Source organism: Lynx canadensis, chromosome Y (assembly GCF_007474595.2).
Source record: "Lynx canadensis isolate LIC74 chromosome Y, mLynCan4.pri.v2, whole genome shotgun sequence".
Lineage (NCBI taxonomy): Eukaryota > Metazoa > Chordata > Mammalia > Carnivora > Felidae > Lynx > Lynx canadensis.
Genome location: NC_050200.1, coordinates 1,056,599 through 1,082,873, shown reverse-complemented (window position 1 = coordinate 1,082,873; position 26,275 = coordinate 1,056,599). Strand labels below are relative to the sequence as shown.

Genomic DNA, 26,275 nt, shown 5'->3' with positions numbered 1-26,275 from the left:
TGCGGTGGTTGGTCCAAATAACTGTCAGTCACTTTCAGGCTGGTGGCCATCCCGCGCGGCCGTCCGAGTAGTTGCAGCGCCACCGCCACCGGGAACAGGTTGGAACCGCCTAGACTTGGCAGTCGCCACCATGCCCAAGAATAAAGGTAATCCGCGGATAGCCAGACCAAGGTTCTCCCTGACCCCTGTCCTCGGCCTAGACTTGACACCAGGCCCTAGTGACCATTCTTCCTTCCCACTTGATCTGGCCCAGCAGGGTAGCTGGGACGCTCTTCGCGAGTACAGTTCGGTTACTTCGGGCTGTAGCCGACGCTTATTTATGTAGGGCCTTCAGCGAGAGAAAGTGAGCTTTTCCGACGGCTTCGCGTGAGAGGGGCCGCGGAGTCTTAGGGATTTTGGGGTGGGGGGGGCGCCTCCCTTGGAGGTTAAGTGTTTCCTAAGCTGGACTTTTTTGTTCTTTACGGGACTGTACAAGAGAGGGTCTTAATTTTAAAGGATGATTCCTGCTTTTGTGACTCCAGATGCTCTTCATGGCTTTCTTTGGGGACAGTTCATTATTTTTGAAGATAGTACCTCTTTCTTCTAAACAGTAGGTGAAACCTTGATGCCTATATGGGTTCATCTATAGGGGTTTACTTTTTCTCAGCCCTTCACGGTTTGACGCTCTTTTCCAGAAGACGTGTTAACATAATTTCCCAAAGTTTTGTACCTTTGTTTCCTGTAACAAAGTAGAAGTAAAGGTTTCTATCTGCCCTTATTCTGAGGCAAACCTTTCGCAGGTTATCAGATTTAAGAATAAGTGTGTTTTGAATTGACAAAGTGGGAGGCCTAACCTGCATAAAACAGAATATTTGAGGTGTGGAACACCTTTGCTTTTCTAGGAAAGTAGTTTTGATTCGTTGTAAGAATGCATAAGATAGTGAATCCAGATGGATTAAGAAATTGTTGAAAACCATCCACCTTTTGCCATAACACAGAAAAATGTGAGACTCCCTCTTAGGGAAGGGTTGGGTGCATTGAAGAAGATTAATATGTAACACAGTGGTCAAGGAGCACATTTTAAAGTTCTGTTTGGGTTGTGAATTTTTGTTTCACACTGTTCCCAAGAGTCCCTAATTAATAACACAGCCCTTTTCCTACCTATTGGAAATGATTGCTCATGTGCTTTATGTTCTGGAATGGGTATAAAATACTATGAAAAATGCCTTCACTATTTAATAGAAAGCCTCAAAGAAAGAAAGTTAATACCATACTCAGATATGTTCAACTTTAGTCAAAGCAAAAATTGAAAAATATAGTTAACTGAAGTTTTAAATTTTTAACATAATATGGTTGTGCAAATGAATACTTTTTTGCTTATGGGAGTATAAATTACTGTAGCTCATCAGAAGGCTAAGAAAACGCATGCATTAATCTGGAGTAATTGTAGAAAAGTCTTCAACATAATTTAATAAGTGAAACATTAGAGGTATTTAAAGTAAGGAATTAACTATACTGTATCATTAAAATGTTCATCCCAGTGCATGGTTATCCATTGTTGACTAGGATTAAAATAGGTTATACAAGTGAATGTATGGGATCCTGTTTCTATTTGGAAAGCATAGACAATAAAATGTTAGTAGTTATCTCTAAGAAGGGAGATTTTTTTCCTGTGTATTCTTATGTCAGAAAAATACACAAATGTCAAAGATGGGTCGCAGTTTATTATATGTTAATTTGGTAATGACTAAAAAGGAACCTTTGGGAAATTAAAAGTGTAACTGTTTAGGCAACCAAATACATAAATTTTTAAATATCTTGGAATTCTGTTAATGTTGTGGTGGTATTTATTTAAATTAAAAATTTTTTCTCTAAGTGATTTTATGAAGTTTATAACCCTTATTTTAGCTTGTTTCATAGTATAGTATAAAATATTATATAGATTATTACACTTAATATTTTATTCACTTTTTAAATCAATTAGGTAAAGGAGGTAAAAACAGGCGTAGGGGTAAGAATGAGAATGAATCTGAAAAAAGAGAATTGGTGTTTAAAGAGGATGGACAAGGTAACACTTTTTAACTTATTAACATTTTTAAAAACGTAATGTGAATTTCAGTCTAACCTGAAAAAGGATCCTAGTCATAATCCTGAGCATTTTGCTTTTCCTCATTTATAATACTGTACCCCACCTCTCCCGCATTTGTCTATTAAATAACCAGTTCTAATCTAGTTCTGCAAAGAGGATTAATTGCTGGCATTTCTGTAAATGCAGGGTTTTTTTTGTTTGTTTTTTGTTTTGTGAAGAACATGTTATAACGGTGAGAATTTTATGGTTTAGAGCAAACTAAGCCTAGAATATTATTAATAAAAATGTCATACTTTAGTGTAAGAAGTGAGCAATGTTATAGTTTATTCAGTAGACCATGGATATTTTTAAGGAATATATCCTGACTTTTGGGCCCTCTGTTTTTAGTGATGCTAGCATGTTATGTAAAGTGTAATAAAAATGAATAATTGATGAACTCTTTCGGAATAAGGATACAAAAGATACAAAATATGAGCTAGAATATTTCTGGAATGGTTTTTTCCCCCCCCATTTAAAGAAAAAAGTTAAACCCTCAGAAAAGTTGGATATGAGTGTAACTTCAACCCAGTTTTTACCTACATTCACTGGTTTTTAATATTCTCTGCTTATATGTTTTCTGTATGTGTTTACATTTTTTCATAAAGTTTTAAACTTTTTTACACATCTAATTCCATAGTTAGACTTCAGCCCTAAATACATCAGCATTTATCTCCTAAGAACATATTATTTTGTCATAATTACAGAATTATCACAAGAAATTTAACTTTAACATTTATCCTGTTATAAAACAGACTTCCAGTAGTAAAATAAGTCATGAAGATGAAAAGTACAGCAGGAAATATAATCATTAGAAACAAAACCAAAAAAATTATAGTGTTCTCCAATTCTGTTTAGTGCTGTGCACTATATTAGCCACTAGAGATAATGTGGCTATATTTAAATGAAGTGAAATTCAAATTTTGAATTACTCTGTTCAATTAGATTTGTAATGTTTGCATCAACAGGAAAACTTCTATTGAATAATTCTGATTTACTGTATAATATATACTTACATTTCTTGAATTGCTTCAATAATTTCCAGCACTTCCTAACAAAATCGTGGAGTTATTCATGCTATCGCAATCTACTAGAAAGTCACTATTTTTATTGTACATATAAAATCTGTTTTCTGTCCAAAATCAGTTACTTTGCCTTCATCTTTGTTACTTCCATTAGGAGTTTGTTTTCAGGGCCAATTTTCTCATTTTCTTCTTGTTTTTTCTTGTTTTTCTTATGTTGAGGAACTGGAGACTCATTGCATAACCTCAATTAGTGTAATCAGTTTGTTGGTATAATTATAAATTAGTCCAGGCTCTCCTTAGTAAGGACTTTAGTAGTATGAAGATTTTTATAGTAATTATTTTTTTCCTTCTCACTCTTGCTTCGCTTTCGTTGTTTAAATCTAGGAGAGATTGCTCCATACTGACTAGTGCTCTTATCTTACCAGTATTTTCTAGTGACAGTTGAATAAGATGGTTTCTTAAAGACACTTGGTTTTGTAACTATTTTAAACATTTGGCATTTTTTCTTGGAACATCATCCTTGTAATAAGAACTTCAGGACGATCAAGTTATTAAAAAGTAAACAAAAATTTATTAATAACTAACCTACTGTTTTTTACCACTGAAGTTTCTGAAGGAAAGGGGAGCCAAATGTGAGAAATTGATAAGCCAGGATTATGATGTTCATTGTAGAATGAGCAAGTTTGATGTCTAAATGTAGAACATCCAGTCATGAAGATAGAGAAGATTTACTCAAAATTGGTAGATGATTAAAATGTTCATAATAAACAGCATGTCATGGAAAAGGCATTTATGACTTTAGATAATTTATTCTGTAGGCTTTTACTTACTCTAAAAATAAGGTGGTAAAGTAGATAAGCATAGCTGAAGAGGCTATAGAAATTGTTTGAAAAATGTGTTTTCTAGTTTGCTTGAGTATAAATAAAATACATCAGATATATTAATGTCTGTTAGATGTGTTAGGATATCACCTTGAAAGAACTCTTTCATGGTAGAATATTTATACTTTTTGTTGATCAAGGCTTAATCCTTTAAAAAAATTTAGTTTGGTCTAAGTCTAGCAGTAAAATTATCACTTGTGTGCTAATTTCAGTTGTTACATTTTAACAAAAATTGAACAGTACCTAATACTCTTTCCCCTTCCCCCCACAAAGAGTATGCTCAGGTAATTAAAATGTTGGGAAATGGACGATTAGAAGCTATGTGTTTTGATGGTGTGAAGAGATTATGTCATATCAGAGGAAAACTGAGAAAAAAGGTAGGTGTGGAGATTTGGATCACTTTAATACAAACTTTGCTTTTAAAAAAAATGGCTCTACTTTAGATACATATGGGTCAAGCAACTTATTTTTGTCAGTTCCTTAAGATTTCAAAGTATAATTTTTTAGATGAGATTGTAATTAAGCAAAATTAGATCCTTGATAGACTTATAGAAGATTTTATATACAAAGAGTTACCTGTTTCTTCTATATTGTCTGCCAGAAATACTTACTCTGATTGTAATATTGAAAAAACAATCAGATCCAATGTACAAAACAAATGGCCTATACTCTTAAAAATATGTTATACCAGGAAAGAAAGAAAAAAGCTAGATAATTGTTTTAACATTAAAGAAAACTGAAGAGACTGCTAATTATATATAGTGCATATTCCTTTGACTAGATTTTAGCTTGGGAAAAACATGAGGGAAGTTTGAAATTGGATAATGTTAAATAGTAGTGTTTAATTCCTCCTCATATAATTCAGGCATATTTATTAATCATGTTGGTTAAAAAATCCTTCATCCCTGATTTTATGATTTAAAACAGTTTTTTTGTTGTGTTAATACATTGTTTTCCAAATAAATGGTGGGTGTAGAGTCTATATTTATTTATATAGACTGGTGACAGAAGGACTATTAATGTGGATGGCTGATTTTCTTATATTTTGAATAATTGAACACCATTGGAGTAGTTTGTGATTAAAAACTCTTAATTTTCATGACACAAATGATTATTCCTTTAAAATCTTTAAACTCTAGACTACTTGAAATAAAATTATTAATATTTTAACATCCTAAGTCTGAAAATTTGAAACTAACTCAACTTTAATGTAGTTTTTTCCTAGTATACTATAACTACGTGTAACTAGAATAACTTTGGTTTCATAAGTATGTTTATTTACACAAATAATCATGAATGTATATGTTGTTGTTTTTCCCTAATTCTTAATAGAAACTTTTTTCCAAACTGGGTGAATTTTTTTTGTGGGAAGAACTGTTTGGCATTCTTTATATTACTTGTTTTTGATTAAATATAGTGTGCAGTAAATTTTCTTTTAATAGGTTTGGATAAATACCTCAGACATTATATTGGTCGGTCTTCGAGACTATCAGGTAACAAATATGCTTAAATTGTATTGTGTCCTTGTATTTAATAAGTCATACATGTTTAGAAGATACAGTATAGACATGTTTGATTGGTTCTAGCCAGTTATGCCTGCTCACCATTGAATCATCAAAATTTATTACTGGCCAGTTGTGTTCAGGACATTAGTATTTTCCTAATTCAGAATAATTCCCATATATGTTAATGAAAGATGTATATTATGAGAAGACTGGTTGGTTCAATATTCTTTATGTATAGTTTTTATTTTAAATGTAATACGCTGTGAATACTCTCTTTTAAGTTTGGATAAATACCAAAGATTATTCTGTTCTCATTTGTTTAAAGGCCAGTTATATTCTCGGCATTATGCTAGGTATGTCATGTGTTAGGTTTCCAAATACCAGCCTGTGAAATACTGATGTGAAATGAAAAGATATGCAGAGATTGTATGGTTTTTCTTGTGAAGCTAAATTGTGAGCTTCCCTTTTTAAGTATATTTTTAAAATTACCTTTTCTGAAATGAGAGTGATAGTATACATATGGTGGGGTTTTACTAGGGGTAAAATTTTTCTTGTTAAAACAAAAATTTAATACTGTTCTGTTGGGATCCCATCATCAATTTGGTTTTGTTTGTTTGTTGTTTTGTTTTGTTTTTAAATTTAAAGGTCTCGAAATCCATGTCTGAGAAGCCCTGTTATAGGGGAAGCATCTGATAAACCTTTACTTTCCAAAAGGCTTAGTCTAATTGTGGGAGGAAATGTAGTTAGTAGTTACAGTGCAAACTTATATAAGTATATGCTATAAATTTGATAATGAGAACTTACAAAAGAACATAATAGTTGCTGTCTATAATCTCAGCTTTTTGACTATGCACAGGCTGTCTCTGTAGCCCTTGAGCTTTCTAGCTGTTGGAACTCCCGATCATATATTTTTAATCAAATTGTGAGTGATTTCGTTCTGTCATTGTGAAGAGTTTTTGTATATATCTTTTAGATCTAGTTTTATTATATTTGTCTTTTGTTTTCCTTGTTGATCTTTTGTATAATTCTGTTCATTGTAGAAAGAGGCATATTGAAGTCAGTTCTACTTTGCATGTCTAGAATTTCCATTAAGAAAATAACCTATTGCTATTGACTTTTTTGTTTAGTGAGACGTTCTCATGATTTCTTTAATATTTTTAGACATGGTTTCTTTAAACACATTTCTAGAAGCTGAGGTAAAGTGTTAAATTCAACTTCTGGACTTATTCAACAGTTTGTGTTGACTATTTATGGGTCACAGTTTACTGTTTTTTATGTGGATCTCATAATATTTTTTTTTCCAAAACTGGAAATTGCAAATGCAGAGTAGCAAGATAGGAGATCAGATTTCCTTTCCCAGAGTTTGTTCTTGCTGTTTTTGTTCATTTAAGTATCTTTTCTGTGCTAATGTTGTATAGTCTGTATTTTTTTCTTACGTGTGCATGTTAAATGATTAGCTTTGTGGACAGTTCATGTTTGGAATGAGGTTTAATTAAAACCAATAGGCCTTCCAGGCTTTGTATATAGACTCTACCTTTGGGGGCCTACAATCAACATTCAGACAATTGACAACTCTGATTTAGTCTTTTTTCATACTTGTCCGTAATTTCAGGGTCAGTCAAAGCTGGGTCATTGGGACTTTCTCAGGTTTATCTTGAGAATGTGTATGGACACAGATGCACACATGCACACACATGCACACACGGAGCCCTGAGCATGTGCTTGATGTGTTTCTCAGGAATATGTTGGACTTTTCAACTGTCTTACAGCTATCTACTGCCAGAGTTTTTCCTTTTAAAGTTATTGGTCTTTTGGTTTTGTTTGCCTTGACTGTTACCAGTTAGCCATTACGATGTTATAAAATTGCTAGATTACTTTTTAATAAAAGCCCCCAGGGTAAAAATAATAGTGAATGAACTCTTGATAATATAAAATAAAGAAAAGCCCTACAAGTCATAATTTCCAGGAACTACCAGACAGTCCAAACACATTTTCTGTCTCCAGTTGCTGCTAGTATGGTGGTTTTCATGGCTACACAGAATTGGGGGAAGGGATGGGAATGGAACAAGGTAAAACACTAAAAAATTTGTTTGTACTCTTTACCCATCTATAAACTCTCAGACTATTGCAAGCATTTGATAATTTGTGTATTCTGATAAAATGGATTTTGATAGTTTTTGCCAGTGTTCTCTGGTTTTATGAAAGAACAGATTCATTTCTGTGTCTCCCTGCCTCATTCCCACCTTTATTGAGATATAATTGATATGTAACATTGTGTAGGTTTCATGTATAGGTGTGATGACTGGATACATTTATGTATTGCAAAATAATTCCCACTGTAACATTAGTTAACACCTCTCTTCTGTGATATAGTCACAGTTTTTTTGTGGTGAGAACGTTTAAGGTGTATTCTCTGAAAACAATTAAATGTGTAATATGTTGTTAACTTTAGACAACATGCTAAACATTAGATCATCAGAACTTATTCATTTTGTAAATGGAACTTTGCGTCCTTTGACCAGCATCTCCTGAGTTCATCCAGACCCACAGCCTGGTGACCATCACTCTACTGTTTGTGCTTTCTGCTTTTTTTTGGAATCTGCATTTAGTAAGATCATACACTGTTTCTCTGTCTGGCTTTTTTCACTTAGCGTAATGCCTGCAGTGTTCATCTGTGTTGTTAGAAATGGCAAGGATTTCCTTCTTTCTTGTGGCTGAATAATTTTCCTGTGTGTTTGTGTGCATGCACGCATGCATGTGTGTGTGTGTGTGTGCCATCTTTATTCATCGGGTGATGGATAGATACTGTTTCTGTGTCTTGGCTATCGTATACGTGGGGTGCACATAACTCTTTGAAATCCTGTTTTTCATTTCATTTGGTTGTATATGCATAGAAGTGTGATTGCTGGATCATATGAAGTTCTGTTTTTAACTTCTTTCTAGTATCTCTGTAGTGTTTTCATTAGTGGCTTTACCAGTTTACGTTCTCACCACCGGTACAAGGGTTTTTTCTTTTCTGTGCGTTTTTGTCACCATTTATTACGTCTTTTTGGTAATCGCTGTTCTAACCAGTATGAAGTGACATTTCATTGTGGTTTTGATTTGCATCTTCAAGATATTGAGTACCTTTTCATGTACCTGTTAGCCACTTGGTTATCTTTGAAAAATTGTCTATTCAGGAATCTTTGCCTGCATTCTAATATAAGTTTTGTGTGTGTGTGGGGGGGGGGGTTTCTTTTTTCTCTTGAGAGTTGTTTATTTTGCATGTTAATTTCTTACCAGATCATTGGTTTGCAAATATTTTCTCCCATCCTGTAGGTTGGCTTTTCATTTCTGTTGAATATCTCCTTTGCTGTGCAGAAGTTTTTCAGTTGAGGTAGTCCTAATGGATTTCGTTTATTTTCTTTTCCTTTTTTAAATATACTTTTGTTGCTTGTGCTTTTGGTGTCATTAAAAAAATAATTGCTAAGTCCAATGTCAAGGAGCTTTTCCCTGTTTTCATTCATTAGTTTTATAATTTCAGGTCTTGTTTTTTTTTTTTTTTTTTCTTTGATCCAGAAGAGTCTGTTCTTAATTGAGAAATTAAGAACATTTGGTTCCCTTCTCTTGGTTCTTGGCTCCCTTCTCAAGTAGTAGTTGACTTGATATATGAAGATTTATTTCTAGGCTCTTCATTCTGTTATGTTGATCTATATGCTGTTTAATGCTGGTACCATACTGTTTTTATTACTGTATTTTTCTGGTGCAGTTAAAATCAGGAAGTATGATGCCTGTAGCTTTGCGCTTTTTGAAGATTGCTGAGGCTATTTGTATTTGTTGCAGTTTTGTTTTAGGGTTTTTCTCTCTGTAAAGTAAATACCACTGGAATTTTGATAGAAATTACATTAAATCTATAGATTGCTTTTGAACTATGAACAGTTTAACAGTATTAACATTCCAATTCAGGAACCTGCAATATCTTTCCATTTATTTTTGTGTGCAATGTCTTTCATTAATATCTCACTGTTTTCAGTGTTTGCTATTTACAATATGGGTTAAATTTATTCTTTTTGTAAATCTTTTTTATTTAATACTTTTAAAAGTTTAATATTTTTATTAACGTTTATTTATTTTTGAGAGAGAGAGAGAGAGAGAGAGAGTATGCGAGCAGGGGAGGGACAGAGAGAGAGGGAGACACAGAATCCAAAGCAGGCTCCAGGCTCTGAGCTGTCAGCACAGAGCCCGACACAGGGCTTGAACCCAGAAGCCGTGAGACCATGACCTGAGCCAAAGTCAGATGCTCAATCTGCTGAGCTGCCCAGGTGCCCCAAAATTTAATTATGTTTTTAATGTTTGTCTTCTAGAGACAGACGCAGCACAAGTGGGGAAAGGCAGAGAGACAGGGAGATGCAGAACCTGAATGAAGCAGGCTACAGGCTCTGAGCTTGTGATAACCATCAGGTTGAAAACTGATAGTTTTTCTATAGTTAAGAGTCTGTGCCTTCATTTGTCTCTCTCGTTTCCCTTTAGACGTTCGTTTTCTTTCTTAAATTCTACATGTATTGAAATAATATGGTATTTGTCTTTCTGACATATTTCCCTTAGAATAATACTCTCTAGCTGCATCCACATCTTTGCAAATGGGAAGATTTCATTTTTATTTTAGGCCGAGTAATATTCCATTGTATATATATACCATTTTTTATCCATTTATCAGTCAATGGATGTTTTGACTCTTTCCATGAATTGGCTGTTGTTGATAATGCTGCTATATCAACATTGGAGTTCATGTGCTCTTCAAATAGGCATTTTTGTTTCCTTTGGATAAATACCTAGTAGTGCAGTTGCTGTGTCATTGAGTATTTCTGTTTTTTAATTTTTAGAGTTTTGTTGATTGTTTGCTTTGCAGAAGGTTTTTATCTTGATGAGGTCACAGTAATTCGTTTTTGCTTTTATATCCCTTGCTTCTAAGGACATGTCCAGTAAGGAGTTGCTGCAGTCATGGTGAAAGACATGCTGCTTTGTTCTTTTCTATGATTTTGATGGTTACTGTCTTACATGTAGGTCTTTCATCCATTTTGAATTTATTTTTGTGTGTGGTGTAAGAAAGTGGTCCAGTTTCATTCTTGTGCATGTTGCTGTCCAGTTCTCTCAACACTGTTTGCTCAACACTAATCAGCAAACACAACACTATTTGTCTTTTTTCCATTGGATACTTCCTGCTTTGTCAATGATTGGTTGGCTGTATATTTGTGGGTCCATTTCTGGGTTCTCTGTTCTGTTCCATTGATCTGTGTGTCTGTTTTTATGCCAGTACCCTACTGTCTTGATGATTTCAGCTTTGTAATAAAGCTTGAAGTCCGTAATTATAATACCTCCAGCTTTGGTATTTTATTTTCCAACATTATGTTGGCTATTCAGGGTCTTTTCCGCTTTCATACACATTTTAGAATTGTTTGTTCTAGCTGTGTGAAGAATGCTGGATTGCATTGGATATGTAGATTGTTTGAGTAGTACAGATATTTTAACAATATTTGTTCTTCCAATCCATGAGCATTGAATGTTTTCTAACCTTGTGTCTTGTATGGTTTTCAGCATACGGATCTTCTACTGCCATGGTTAGGATTATTCCTAGGTATCCTATGGTTTTTGGTGCGATTGTAAATGAGATCTATTCCTTGATTTCTTTTTCTGATGCTTCATTATTGATGTATAGAATGCAGCCGATTTTTGTGCATTGAGTTTATATCCTGTGACATTACTCAATTCACGTATCAGTTCTAGCAGTTTTTTTGTGGAATCTTTCATGTTTTCCATGAAGAGTATCATGTTGTCTGTGAAGAGTGAAAGTTTGACATTTTCCTAACTTAGTTTGATGCCTTTAATTTCTTTTTGTTATAGAATTGCTGAGGCTAGAACTTCCAGTACTGTTTTCGATAACAATAAGAGAATGGATATCCTTGTCAATTTGCTGACCTTAGGGGAAAAGCTCGCAGTATTTCCCCATTGAGTATGTAGTTTGCTGTGGGTCTTTCATATATTGGTTTTATAATGTTGAGGTATGTTCCTCCTACCCAACTTTCTTTGGGTTTTTTATCAAGAAAGGATGCTGGACTTTGTGAAATGCTTTTTCTGCAGCTACTGAGAGGATTATATGATTGTTACCCTTTCTTCTTTTAATGTGATGCATTATATTGATTGATTTGTGAATATACCAGCCCTGCAGTGCAGTAATGAATTCCCCTTGATTGTGGTGAATAATTTTTGTGAATATACTGTTGATTTGATTTGCTGGTATCTTGTTGAGTATTTGTATCCATGTTCATTAGGGATATTGGCCTGTAGTTTTTCCTTTTTAGTGGGGTCTTTGTCTGGTTTTGGAATCTAGGTAATGCTGGCTTTATAGAATGAGTTTGGAAGTAGTACTTCCATTTCTATTTTTGGAACAGCTTGAGAAGAATACGTACTAACTCCTCTTTAAATACCTGTAGCGTTGCCCTGGGAAGCAGTTTGACACAGGACTCTTAATTTATTGGGAGATTTTTGATAACTGATTTAGTTACTATGCTGGTTATAGGTCTGTTCAAATTTTCTATTTCTACCTGTTTCAGTTTTGATAGTTTGTATGTTTGTAGGAATTTGTTCACTTCTTCCAGAGTGCCCAGTTTGTTGCACGATAATTGTTGGGCAATTTTGTTGGACAATATAATTTTTCATAGTATTCTCTTATAATTGTTTGTATTTGTATGGTGTTGGTTGTGATCTGTCCTCTTTTATTTGTGCTTTTATCTATTGGATCCTTTCTCTTTGAGAAGTCTGGCTAGGGGTTTATCAATTTATTCTTAACAAAAAACAAGCTCTTGATTTCATTGATCTCTGCTTCTGTTTGTTTTGTTTTTGTTTGTTTCTAGATTGTTTATCTCTGCTTCAATCTGTTATTTCGTTTCTTCTGCCGGCTTTAGGCTTTATTTACTGTTCTTTTTTTAGCTCTTATAGGTGTAAGGTTAGATTGTGTATTTGGGACCTTTCTTGCTTCCTTTTCAAATATTTATTTGTATATTTATTTATTTAGAGAGGGCACAAGTAAGCCGGGGCAGAGAGAGAGAGGATGTGATCACCTGATGTGGGAAGGGAACTCACAAACCATGAGATCATGACCTGAACAGAAGTCAGATGCTTAACTCACTGAGCCCAGGTGTCCTGGGACCTTTCTTGCTTCTTGAGATGGGCGTGAATGCAATATACATTTCTCCTAGGACTGCCTTTGATGAATCTCAAAAGCTTTACATTGTTGTGTTTGCATTTTCGTTGGCTCCCATATATTTTTTATTCCTTGTTTAATTTCTTAACCGTTTTATTCTTTAGTAGGATATTCTTTAACCTCTGTGTATTTGGGGGTTTTCCAAATTTTTTCTTATGATTGACTTCACGTTTCATAGCATTGTGGTTTGAAAATACGCATTGTATGATCGCAGTCTTTTGTATCTGTTGAGGGTTGATTTCTGACCCAGTATGTGATCTCTTCTGGAGAATCTTCCATTTGCACTTGAAAAGAATGTTTATTCTGTGGTTTTATGATGAAATGTTCTGAATATATCTGTTAAATCAGGTCCAATGTGTCATTCAAAGCCATTGTTTCCTTGTTGATTTTCTGCTTAGATGATCTGTCCATTGTTGTGTGGTGTTGAAGTCTTCTGTTACTATTGTATTATGAGTTTTTTGTTTGTGATTATTTGATTTATATGTTTGGGTGCTTCCAAGTTGGGGGCATAAATGTTTACAACTGTTAACTCTTCTTGATGAATAACCCCCTAATTATAATATACTGCCCTCCTTCACCTTTTGTTTCTGACTTTGTTTTAAAATCTTGTTTGTCTGGTATAAGTATGGCTATTCTGGCCTGCTTTTGATGTTTGTTAGAAATGGTGCTCCATTCCTTTACTTCTAATCTTCAGGTGTTTTTACGTCAAAAATGAGTGTTGACTAGACAAGATCAGTGGATCTTGTTTTTTAATCCATTCTCATACCCTGTGTCTTGGTTGCAGCATTTAGTCCATTTACATTCAGCATGGTAATTAAAAGATACGAATTTAGTGCCATTGTGTTACTTGTAAAGTTGGTGTTTCTGGTGATGTTTTCCTCTGTTTTTGTTGTTTTTTTCCCCAGGGTCCTCCTTAATATTTCTTGCAGTGTTGATTTAGTGGTCACAGACTTGTTTAGTTTTTGTTTGTCTGGGAAGGGCTTTATCTCTCCTTCTATTCTGAATGACAGCCTGGCTGGATAATGAGTTCTCAGCTGCATAGTTTTCCTGTCCGACACATTGAGTGTTTCCTGCTACTCCTTCTGGCCAACCAAGTTTCTGTGGACAGGTCTGCCACTAACCTTATATGTCTGTCCTTCTAGGTTAAGGCCTATTTGTCCCACGCTGCTTTCAGAATTCTTTTTATCTTGTATTTTGCAAGTTTCGCTATGATATGTCATGGTGTTGACATGTTTTTGTTGATTTTGAAGGGAGTTCTCCGTGCCTGTTGGAACTGAATGCTGGTTTCCATCCCCAGATTAGGGAAGTACTCAGCTGTAATTTGTTCAAGTAAACCTTCTCCCCCCTTTTTCATACTCTTCTTTTCTGGGACTCTATGATGTAGATACCGTATCATTTCATGAAATCACTTCGTTCTCTTTTTTTTTTTTTTAATTTTTTTTTCAATGTTTATTTGCTTTTGAGAGAGAGACAGACAGAATACGAGCAGGCGAGAGGCAGAGAGAGAGGGAGATACAGAATCTGGAGCAGATTCCAGGCTCTGAGCTGTCAGCACAGAGCCTGATGTGGGGCTTGAACTTACTGTGAGATCATGACCTAAGCCTAAGTCAGATGATTAATTGACCAAGCCACCCAGGAGCCCCTGTAATCACTTAGTTCTCTAATACTCCCCTGGGGATCTATTAATTTCCTTTCCCTCATTTTTGCTGCTTCATTATTTTCTATAATTTTATCTTTTATTTCACCTATTCTTTCTGATTCTTCAACCCTCATTGTGACTATGCAGTCTGTTTTGCATCTCAGGTATAATATTTTTTTTCCCCCAGCTGACTAGCTCTTAGGTCTTTGATTTCTGCAGCAAGGATTTCTCTGGTATCTTCTGTGCTTTTCTCAAGCTCAGGTATTTGTATCATGACTTGATATATCTTGTTCAGATACATTGTTTATGTCTTTTGAGCAAGTCCTTGGCTGTGATTTCTTCTTGACCTCCTTTTGGGAAGAATTCCTCTAGTTATTTTGGCTCAGTTTCTGTGTTTTGCATGTCTTGAAAGCTTGTTATGTTTCCTGTACCTAAGAGTACTGCTATATTAAAACAGGTCTTACACTGTCCAGAATCTGGCACTTCAGGATGTATTTCTGGTCTATGCTCTGTGCACTGTGCTGTTGTTTTGTCTGCTCCTTCCCACTGGTATTGCTCTCCAGAGCTCCTCCTTGGTTGCAGTGGTGGAGTGTTTGAACCTTCAATGAGGTATGCTTTGATGGTTTGCAGAAGTAGCCCTGGAACAAAAATGGGGTGAAAAAAGGAGCAAAGGAAAGAGAACAAAACTTTTTATTTTGGTGAATTCCTCTTTTGTTTCCTTGCTTCAGAAGACATCTAATAGGAAAGTTCTGTGGCTAATGTGAAAAAGGTCACTCTGCATGTGCTGTTAGAATTTTTATGAAGTCAGATGTCATTTAAGTCTTTAATCCATTTTGAATTTTTTTGTGTGTATGCATTGGGTAAGAGACTGGTCCGTTTTAATTTGTATGCATTTAGCTGTCCAATTTTCCCAACCCCATTTGTTCAGCTTTGTCTCTATTTTTTTCTGCTTTGTTGAAGATTAATTGACTATACAGTTGTGGATTCAGTTGTCTGTTTTCTATTCTGTTACATTGATCTGTGTGTATTTTTGTGCAGTACCATACTGTCTTGGTCACTACAGCTTTGTAATATAACTCAGAGTCTAGAATTGTGATGCTTCCAGTTTTAGCTTTGCTTTTCTGGTTTCAAGTTTGCTTTGGCTATTTGGCTTTTTTCATGGTTCCATACAAATTTCAGGATTGTTTGAGCTCTGTGGAAAATGGTGGTGGTATTTTCATAGGGATTGAAATAAACGTATAGATTGCATTGAGTAATGTGGACATTGTAATATTTGTTCTTCCAATCCATGAGCATGGAATGTCTTTCCTTTTTTTTTCTTTTTATTAAAATTTTCTTTTTTTTAACGTTTATTTATTTTTGGGACAGAGAGAGACAGAGCATGAACGGGGGAGGGGCAGAGAGAGAGGGAGACACAGAATCCGAAGCAGGCTCCAGGCCCTGAGCCGTCAGCACAGATCCTGACGCGGGGCTCGAACTCACGGACCGCGAGATCGTGACCTGGCTGAAGTCGGACGCTTAAGCGACTGCGCCACCCAGGCGCCCCTGTCTTTCCATTTTTTGTGTCCTCTTCAAAGTCTTTCATCAGTGTTGTATTTTTCAGAGTAGAGATCTTTCACCTCTTTGCTCAGATTTATTTCTAGATATGTTATAGTTTTGGTGCTATTATAAATGGGACTGATTCCTTAATTTCTCTTTCTGTTGCTTCATTATTGGTGAATAGCAATGCAACAGATTTCTGTACATTGATTTTTGTATCCTGTAACTTTGCTGTAGTGTTACGTCACATCTACAGTTTTTGATGGAGTATTTTGTTTTCTCGTAAGAGTTTCGTGTCATTGTAAATAGTGAAAGTTTGAGTTCTTTAATGATTTCGGTATCTTTTAGTTGTGTAATTGGTGAGGCTAGGACTTCCAGTACCATTTTAAATAACACTGATGAGAGTCAACACGACTGTCTTATTCCTGACCATAGGGGAAAAGCTGTCTGTTTTTCTCCATTCAGGGTGATATGAGCTATAAGTCTTTTGTATTGTCCTTTATGATGTTATGTTCCCTCTGTCCTTAGTTTGTTGAGGATTTTTGTCATGAATGGGTGTTGTACTTTGTCAAATACTTTTTCTTCATCTATTGAAATAATCATCTTATTCTTTCTTTTATTACTATGGTATATAATATTGATTGATTTGCATATATTGAACTAAAAACTAACTTGCAGTGTTGGTTACATTTACCTTTAAGGAGTCGCCTGGCTGGGTCAGTTGGGGGATCATGCAGCTCTTGATCTCAGGGTTGTGAATTCATACCCAATATTGGGTGTGGAGAGTTCTTAAAAGTAAAATGTTAAAAAAATACACTTATTCTGAAGTATTTTGTTTTTTGGTGCTATTGTAAATGAGATTGTTTTCTTTGAAAGTTTTTCAGCTAGTTTATAGCTAGTGTGTAGAGAGACACACTGAGTTTTGTCTTTTGATTTTGTATCCAGTTACTTCACTGTATGCATTTTTCTGTGTCCGTTTTTATAGATTGAATCTGATCATATGTTGATTTTTTTTGTTTTTATATATTTTCTAATTAAATCTTGTGATCCTTTATACAAATGTATCATTTTTATGTTCATTATCTTGTTTTAACTTCATATAAACCCCAAATATGGAGAGAGAGTAGTTATTAAATTCCTTTTATGGACAATGAAACCAGAATCTTAAAGGTTTGTTTTTCTAACTGTAAACTAATAGCCAGGACCAGCTCTTCTAATCTTACCTTTTTGGGAATAATTTTGTGCCCTTGCTGTCCAGAAATTACACCAGCATATGGAAGCGTATTAGAAATGCAGAGTGATAGACCAGTCTCATATTTGCTGACTCTGAATTAGTATTTTAACAGAATCCCTGTGTGTTTTGTATGTACATTGCTGTTTGTGAAGTGTTGGTTTATAGCACACTGCAGTTGCAGCACTGTGATTATTTTATTTTATTTTATTTTATTTTATTTTATTTTATTTTATTTTATTTTATTTTATTTTATTTTATTTTATTTTATTTTATTTTATTTTATTTTATTTTTAATATGGAATTTATTGTCAAGTTGGTTTCCATACAACACTCAGTGCTCATCCCAACAGGTGCTCTCTTCAGTGCCCATCACCCACCATCCCTTCCCTCCCACCCCCCATCAATCCTCAGTTTATTCTCAGTTTTTAAGAGTCTCTTAAGGTTTGCCTCCCTCCCTCTCTAACCTTTTTTTTCCCTTCCCTTACCCCATGGTCTTCTGTCAAGTTTCTCAGGATCCACATAAGAGTGAAAACATATGGTATCTTTCTTTCTTTCACTGACTTATTTCACTGAGCATAACACTCTCCAGTTCTATCCACGTTGCTACCCAAGGCCATATTTCATTCTTTCTCATTGTCAAGTAGTATTTTCCATTGTGTATATAAACCACAATTTATTTATCCATTCATCAGTTGATGGACATTTAGGCTCCTTCCACAATTTGGCTATTGTCGAAAGTGCTGCTATAAACATTGGGGTACAAGTGCCCCTATGCATCAGCACTCCTGTATCCCTTGGGTCAGTTCCTAGCAGTGCTATTGCTGGGTCATAGGGTAGATCTATTTTTAATTTTTTGAGGAACCTCCACACTGTTTTCCAGAGCAGTTGCACCAGTTTGCATTCCCACCAACAGCAGCACTGTGATAATTTTAGTTGCCTTTCTTCAGGTATCTTTTAGGTAATTGTAAACTTTCAAACTCTTATTTTCTCTCTAAATGAATCGATTCTTTAAAATAATGAAGTGTGGGAGGCGCCTGGGTGGCGCAGTCGGTTAAGCGTCCGACTTCAGCCAGGTCACGATCTCTCGGTCCGGGAGTTCGAGCCCCGCGTCAGGCTCTGGGCTGACGGCTCGGAGCCTGGAGTCTGTTTCCGATTCTGTGTCTCCCTCTCTCTCTGCCCCTCGCCCGTTCATGCTCTGTCTCTCTCTGTCCCAAAAATAAATAAACGTTGAAAAAAAAATTTAAAAAAAAATAAAATAATGAAGTGTGGGGCGCCTGGGTGGCTGAGTCGGTTAAGCGGCCGACTTCGCTCAGGTCATGATCTCGCAATCCGTGAGTTCCAGCCCCGCGTCGGGCTCTGTGCTGACAGCTCAGAGCCTGGAGCCTGTTTCAGATTCTGTGTCTCCCTCTCTCTGACCCTACCCTGTTCATGCTCTGTCTTTCTCTCTCTCTGAAAAATAAATAAACGTTAAAAAATAAAATAAAAATTGGGGCGCCTGGGTGGCACAGTCGGTTAAGCGTCCGACTTCAGCCAGGTCACGATCTCGCGGTCCGTGAGTTCGAGCCCCTCGTCGGGCTCTGGGCTGATGGCTCAGAGCCTGGAGCCTGTTTCTGATTCTGTGTCTCCCTCTCTCTCTCTGACCCTCCCCCGTTCATGCTCTGTCTCTCTCTGTCCCAAAAATAAATAAACGTTGAAAAAAAAATTAAAAAAAATAAAATAAAATAAAATAAAATAATGAAGTGTAAACATATCAAAATTACACTAATAATGTAATAATAATAATTATGTCCCTGATACAATAGTTATATAATAACTATTTTGTATTAGAAACTCCCAAAGAGGTTTTTAAATACAGAATTTTGGACTTTATCTCAGGTATGTCAATTTTTAGGAGTCATAGTTATCTTTTTAAAACTCTACAAGTGATTCTCCTAAGTAAGGTATCCTAAGAATGACTAAATAAAGAAACGTATGTTGATTCTTACATAATTATACCACTTTCTGGTTTGAAGTGCAGTGTTTGATCTTTAAAAGGATCATATTACACCTTCTCTCCCTCTCTGTCTCTCTCTCTCTTGCTCTTTTTTTTTTTTACTTTTTTTTCTTTTATCTCTCTTACTAAAGTGAATATTAGGCTGTAAATCATTGTTTAGTCATGCATGTAAACTTCTTTCTACCTGTTTAAAGCCAAGAATTTTTTTTAAGAAAGTAAGTAGGGAGTAGGTGAAGAAAAGCAGAGTCTAAAACAACAGTGAGCTTTTTATCTTAATGTGCTAATTTGAAACTAATTGTGGGTATAATCAGTGTGGGAAAATTAATTTTGGTATAATTAGTTAAAAGTTATTTGTTTATTTCTAAGGATAACAAAGCTGATGTAATTTTAAAATACAATGCAGATGAAGCTAGAAGTTTGAAGGCATATGGCGAGCTTCCAGAACACGGTAATGTCAAAGTTACTGTATTTTGCTGTCTTACGAGATTATTGTTGGCATTTACATGAAACAGTTTGATGGAATTTTCTCTTGTTTGTATATTGTTTGGGTATGTAGTTATTATGAAATTTATTTTTATTGTGTTTGTTATACTAAATATTAATAAGTGTAATAATTTATAAGCCCTGTTGTATAATAAATAATACATTGTGAGAGGATTTTAGCAATTTTCAAGAAATTGCTAGTTTTTAACTAGATGGGGCAAATAATTAAGATCTTGGTACTGATTTTTATAGAAAACAATGGTCAATTCTTCTTAGCATGATAGTCTTCTGTAGTGTTGTGTGTGTTTTAGGAGACATTTCTTTTTTTTTTTTTTTTTTTAGGAGACATTTCTTTTTAAAGGCAAACCTATTGTATTCTCCTTGTAGTAAACTTAAAGCGATCATAATATCAAAGAGAAAACAAACTTTTTGCTAAGCTCTCCCAGGAAAGACCAAATATAGAAACGTATGTTGATTCTTACATAATTATACCACTTTTCGGTTTGAAGTGCAGTGTTTGATCTAAAAAGGATCATATTACACCTTCTGTCTCTCTCTGTCTCTCTTTTGATATCATACTATCAAAGAGAAAACAAACTTTTTGCTAAGCTCAGTTTTCACTTGGGAACTATTTTCTTTTATATGTTTTACTCTATTGAATTTTATCATGAAAACGCAAGATTTTTCCATAAGCCTGAAGTTTCTGATGAAATTATTTGCATTTTAAAAGTGCTAAACTCTTATTGCTTAGGGATAAAAATGATTTAATTAACTCTTTGACAGGTTTGGTAAGTCTAATAGTTGAGAGACTAGCTGTTCTTAGGAGAACTTTATGTATGCTGACAGTAAGCTCCTAGCCTGTTTCAAACTCCTTGAAAAATAAAACACAGAAAAGCTCCTTGAAGCATACTTGGGAAATATATAACTACTAAGTGTAATTAGATCCTGCCTACTTTATTTACTCTACAGTTTTGAAGAAAATAAAAGTACACACATACACCTTTCATTGTAATGACTTAGCATTGAACTTCTTATTTCATTGTGGATTTTCTCTGTGTGATGGGTTGTTCCACACAAGTTAGCAGTATTTTTCGTGTAATGAAATGTTGGTTGAATTGAAATACCACTTCTAAGAATCTTTTTCTAATATAGTTTGTATTTTATATCAGGCTGCTGCTTCTTTTTTTCTTTTTTTCTTTTCTTTTTTTTTTTTTTTTTTTTTATTTATGTGTCAGCAGGGGGAGTGTTGAGAGAGGGGGAGTTGGAAAATCCCCCTGGGGCTTCATCTCACAACCACAGTATCAAGAGCTAAGCTCTTATCAGGAGTCAGAGGCTTAACCAACTGAGCCCCCCAAGTGCCCCAGACTTGTTTCTTTTTATAGACAGTTTATCTAATAACATCATGAATATATGTATATGAGTATATTAATTATTGTCTTCAGCTAAAATCAATGAAACAGATACGTTTGGTCCTGGAGATGATGATGAAATCCAGTTTGATGATATTGGAGATGACGATGAAGACATTGATGATGTAAGTAGTGGATAAAACCTTGTGTTCATTATTTCTTTTATTTATGAATTACATACAAAGAAACCTTTAATCTGGGAATGTTGAACACTTAAATTCGGTATCTTGTTGAGATCACTCCTTTCATTTGAGTGTTCATTCATGTTCTGAAACCATCTAGTTAAACATTTCTTTTCTCTGAGAAACCTTACAGGCCTTTGAAGCATTTCTTTCTGAAAAGAGCAATATTATTTCCTCTAACATAGATACTTCATGATGATAACTTGCTTTCATGAGAGGTAACTATTAAGAAATGTAGCAGTTTTGAGAATGTACCTTCTCCTAGATGAAATACTAGTATGTAAAAAGAAGAGTCTTGTTTGAGCCAGCTTGCTCAAGCATTCAAATTGCAATATACTCCGTGCTCGCTTCGGCAGCACATATACAAATTGCAATATACTTCAAACCGGAGGTCTGTTGTCAACTTACGTATTGGGATTACAATTTTACCACGTATCAGTGTTTTGTGGAACGTGGTTATTTCTCTTAGTAATAAAGCAGTTAGAGCCATAAAAGTAATGAATGCCTCACTGTTTTGCTGTTACTGTATGTAAATAAAATTCATCGTGAGTTTCTTGGCATGTGTGGATGAAATAATTGGGATGGTGATATATCTTAGATTTCTATCAGGCTTAGACTTTTTTCTTTTTTAATACCTCTGCAATAAAAAAGTAATTCAGAGACCACAAATCCAAAAATATTAGTGTTAAGTCTTGGATTTAATACTTGGAATTTAAAAATGTGTAGAGCATTTATTCCTGACAAATACTGTGCAGCACAATTAGTAGAGTTGTTCAAAAATACAAAGCCAGTCTTTGGTAAGTGTAAGTCGAGCACCACACATGATGCTGATGCTGCTGTCACGTTGGTAATCATTGATCTAGATCGGGGATTTCCAAATCTTTTAATCACCAACAAAGCCCTTTATTTTATTAAGAGCATTTTTAGACATTCAGAGAAGTTGGAAGTTTTTGAAGTGAAATGAACGCCTTTACATATAGTACCAAGATTAGACAATTTACATTCTTCTATACTTGATCTACCAGACCAGTCCTTCTATTCAGCTACAGATCCATATTATTTTTTAATATATTTCCAAATCATTTAGATTATTCCACGAATTGAAGAAAATTGAGTACATACCTCCAGTGTAGCTTTTTACCAGATTTTTTTTTTACCATGTATTTATGCAGTTTTAAACATACAGTACTATTTAATGAAAGTTGTATACATTTTAGGGGCACCTGGGTGGCTCAGTTGGTTATGCGTCCGATCTCTCAGTTCGTGGGTTCGAGCCCCACATTGGGCTCTGTGCTGATGGCTCAGAGCCTGGCGCCTGCCTCAGATTTTGTGTCTCCCTGTCTCTCTGCTCCTCCCCTGCTCATGCTCTCTCTTTGTCTCTCAATAATAAATAAACGTTTAAAAAATTTTTTTAGAGTTGTATACATTTTAAAACATACCTAGAAGTAGGAAATAAAAAAGGACGAAGAAGCAAATATTGTTAAAATTTTCTTTATGTACCTTATTTGTGGACCATGAGCCAGAGTATTCTTACGACTAAATTAATCCTCTGACAGTAGGGTGATTATTTTCTGTGCCAAAACTTAATGTAACAATTGCATTGTGCATTAAGGACAGACATGAACTTTTTGACAGCTGAGTTAGGTTCAAAGGCTAGGTAGGAGCTGAAGTAGAAGTGTATGTGAACATGAAGAGGATATTTTGGCTTAGGACCAGACTTTCCTAATTTTTAATTTTTAAGGTACTTATAATTTAATTTTTAATATCATTTAATTTTTAAGGCGCTTATACTTTCACATGTGACAGTGTTCCCACTCTCAAAATGTAAGATCTCAAGTCACCAGCATGAAAATAAAGAAGGAGATTGTAAATGTCATTGAGAATAATTTGCATAACATAACATTCTCAGAGAGTTCATAATGACTGCAACAGACAGGAATTGAGAAATACCTAGTATATAAAATTTTTCATTCCAAGGCTTTATTTTGCAGATAGTATAAAGGGTCCTTATTATGCAGTAGACTATTTATTGTATTATAAGAATTAGTTTTCAGTGGATTTCATGTTTTTTTTTCACTTACAGATCTAAATTGAACATGGTTTCTGAGGATTGTTCTGCAATTTGGATTTTGGCTATCACCTGTTAAAAGAAGACTAAAACATCATTTAGTATGAATGTATTTGGTTAAGACATGCTGATTTATTTTCATTGTTTAAAAGTATTATATTTCTCTAAAAACTGATTTAGCTGAATTATTTAAGTGAAATTTTATTGTTTGGATATAATGGAACTTAGGGGGCAAAGACTATAATACCTGCTGTTAAACAGTAGAGAGAAACGAAGAAGAAATGTCTTTTCCACTGTGACTATTTTATTCTAGTTAATAGGTGTTTTGAATAAATTGCCTTACCATCATAGGTTTCGGTAAACCATGTTCCAGCTAGTATGTTAACAGAATCTTTATGTATATTCGAGTTACCTAGATGTTCTGTAAGATTTTTGATATAATTTAAGGAAGGTGGAAGTCCACACTTAAAGTCAAGAAAGGGGGCTATTTTCATATTTACGTAGCCATATGTATTTCATTCTAAGCTTGATAACTTACACATTACTTTCATCATTTTATGTTGCCACCATCATAAAAGAAAAAGCGTTTCCAAATTGCAGTTTTAGGACACCAGTTTAAATAACATTTTTCAATTTGTAATGTTAGTAGTTGCAAAAATTCAGGGCTAGGAAACCTGGTTATCTTTATATTTGAAGTATTGACATATAAGTTGGTAGTGTTTTTACTTAATATTTATAGAAAATTTTTCAAGTAAGATAGCTCTGATTGTGAAATAAGTAGGATATTTCTTACACAGGAAAGGTTATGTTAACATATGTGATTTATTGTCAGAGTCATATGCATTGTAACTCATAATTTTGGACTTTATGAGCAATTAAATTACAATGTATAATGAAAAACTAATTTTATAATAACTTCCATAAGGTAAGTTTTTCTTACACTATCCCTTAGCTGGGGTAACGGGAACCACCACTGAGAAATATAGTAAAATGTGTTGTTGAGTGTGTTTTTCCTCGCTTTGTTATTGGTGTATTTTATTTTATGTAGCAACTTCTGTGTGTATTTTAGTAGGAGTTTAGACCGTAATCTTTCTATTTGACCTTCTGTTTATTTCAGAGTTATCAACTGTAATAAGGTGAAATTAAAAGCGAGGCTAGTTACCACTACCACTGTTAAAGCTTACACCACATTAATGGAAAGGATTCATCGGGTAGTTTGTAAAGCATAGTTATTTTCCTGAGGATTTTTTAGCAATGAGTAAATACACTTTCACCTGGTTTCAACATTATAAATCTAACAAATAGAGAGGAGAATAAACTTTCATATTGTTTCATCTCACTTTGCCATAATTTTACTTCCTAAATGTTACAACTTGAGCCAAATCTGATGCCAGAATACATACATAGTTAAATCTAAGAATAAGAAATGAAAATGCACAAATGTAGGTCATGGTTCTTTTCTGTGAAGTTCCTGAACATTTATCTAGGTGGAATGTGTCTGAGACTGAGGAATTGTTTTTAATAGTTTAAAGAAAATATCTTTGAAGAATTGAGTTACGAATTGTCTTCCAAGTAAATCAAAACTTGCCTGATAAATGTAGCCGTTTATACGTAAAAGGATGCTATTGAATTTACATATTCCTCAACATTCTGCCAGGAATGTCAGCACCTCCATATGTGATGCAGTTTGTGTTAAGTAGAGAGCCACTCAAAACATCTTTTTTCTTACTTGTTCCTGTAACAAATATAGTTTGTCTAAAGATTTTCCTTATGTAAATTACACTAATATTTGCTAGTGTTTGCTAGTTGTTATGGTCTGATTGTGCAATCCTTAAAATTCTTCTGTTGAAACCTTAACATGGTTAAGATGATGATGGTATTAGGAAGAGTGGCCTTTAGGAGGTAATTAGGGTCAGTGTTAGAAAGAAAGTTTCAGAAGGCGCTCAGCAGAACACAAACAGGAACGACTGGCATGTGCATCCTGGACTTCCAGTATTCACAGCTGTGAGAAAGAAAATTCTGCTGTCATAAGCCATCCAGTCTGTAGGATTTTGTTATACCCTGAAAAGACCAAGATTCTGGTGATACATACTTTCTTGCTTGCCGGTCAGGAACAGTCCAGCTTAATGTTTCATCTTGAAGAATACAGAATCATAATTAAACTGTTAGTTGGATTAAAGTTGTAGCTCAGGTACAGGATTCCATGAAAGAGTTTTCCATTTTTTTGTGATGTGTTCTTGATGAATTTTGTTTTATAAACCTATCTTTCATCTAGACTATACAAATTGTCAGCATACAACTTCAAAGTACTCACATAATACTTTTTATTTTTGTAGGCTCAGTAGTAGTTCCCCATTTTATTTCTGACTTTAGAAATTTGAGTCTTAGTTCTTTTTTCTTAGTCCATACAGCTAAAGGTTAGTCAGCTTTACTGACCTTTAAAAAAATGTTTATTTACTTTTGAGAGAGAGAGAGAGAGAGAGAGAGAGAGACACTGAGCACAAGGTGGGGAGGGGCAGAGAGAGGGAGACGCAGATCCTGAAGCAGGGTCCAGGCTCTGAGCTGTCAGCATGAACCGTGAGATCTTGACCTGAACCCAACTCAGATGATTAACTGACTAGGCTACCCAGGTGCCCCAGCTGATCTTTTTGAAAACCAACTTTTGGTTTCAGTGATTTTCTCTATTAGTTTTTTTCTCTTTCACTTAACGTCTAATGTTTATTTTCTTCTTTGTAGCTTTAGGTTTTTCTTTTTCTGGTTAGTTAATGTATAAAATTAGATCATTGATATGGACCTTTTCTGCTTATTATGTTAAGTATTTACAACTAAATTTTCCCCCTTTTACTGAGTTTGCTGTGGCTTGTATGCTGTATTTTCACTTTAATTTGTTATTAAGTATTTTATGTTGTGATTTGTACTTTGATCCTTTGGTCGTTTGTGTGTGTGTGTGTGTGTGTGTGTGAAGTATTATGA

At 34.7% G+C, this 26,275-nt stretch overlaps 1 protein-coding gene across 2 annotated transcripts; it reads left to right on the top strand.

The window, feature by feature from the left end:
* On the top strand, positions 1–24,641 carry LOC115508110 (eukaryotic translation initiation factor 1A, X-chromosomal). 2 transcript variants are annotated; one of them, XM_030306506.1, is made up of 7 exons: positions 1–146; positions 1,964–2,047; positions 4,284–4,387; positions 5,453–5,503; positions 19,527–19,608; positions 21,086–21,177; positions 23,318–24,641. In XM_030306506.1, the coding sequence occupies exons 1-7, from the start codon at positions 131–133 to the stop codon at positions 23,321–23,323; spliced, it is 435 nt and encodes a 144-aa protein (XP_030162366.1). In that variant the 5' UTR covers positions 1–130; the 3' UTR covers positions 23,324–24,641. The 2 variants fall into 2 exon arrangements, with proteins under 2 accessions (XP_030162366.1, XP_030162367.1); XM_030306507.1 differs by lacking the exon at positions 1,964–2,047 and having other exon boundaries at positions 24–146.
* The last annotated feature ends 1,634 nt before the right edge of the window (positions 24,642–26,275 follow it).

Bases quoted from the DNA above. Each gene is read 5' to 3' on its own strand.
- LOC115508110 (XM_030306506.1), top strand. The intron at 5,504-19,526 runs GTAACAAATATG...TTTATTTCTAAG, and splicing joins TCGGTCTTCGAGACTATCAG to GATAACAAAGCTGATGTAAT. The intron at 19,609-21,085 runs GTAATGTCAAAG...TATTGTCTTCAG, and splicing joins TGGCGAGCTTCCAGAACACG to CTAAAATCAATGAAACAGAT.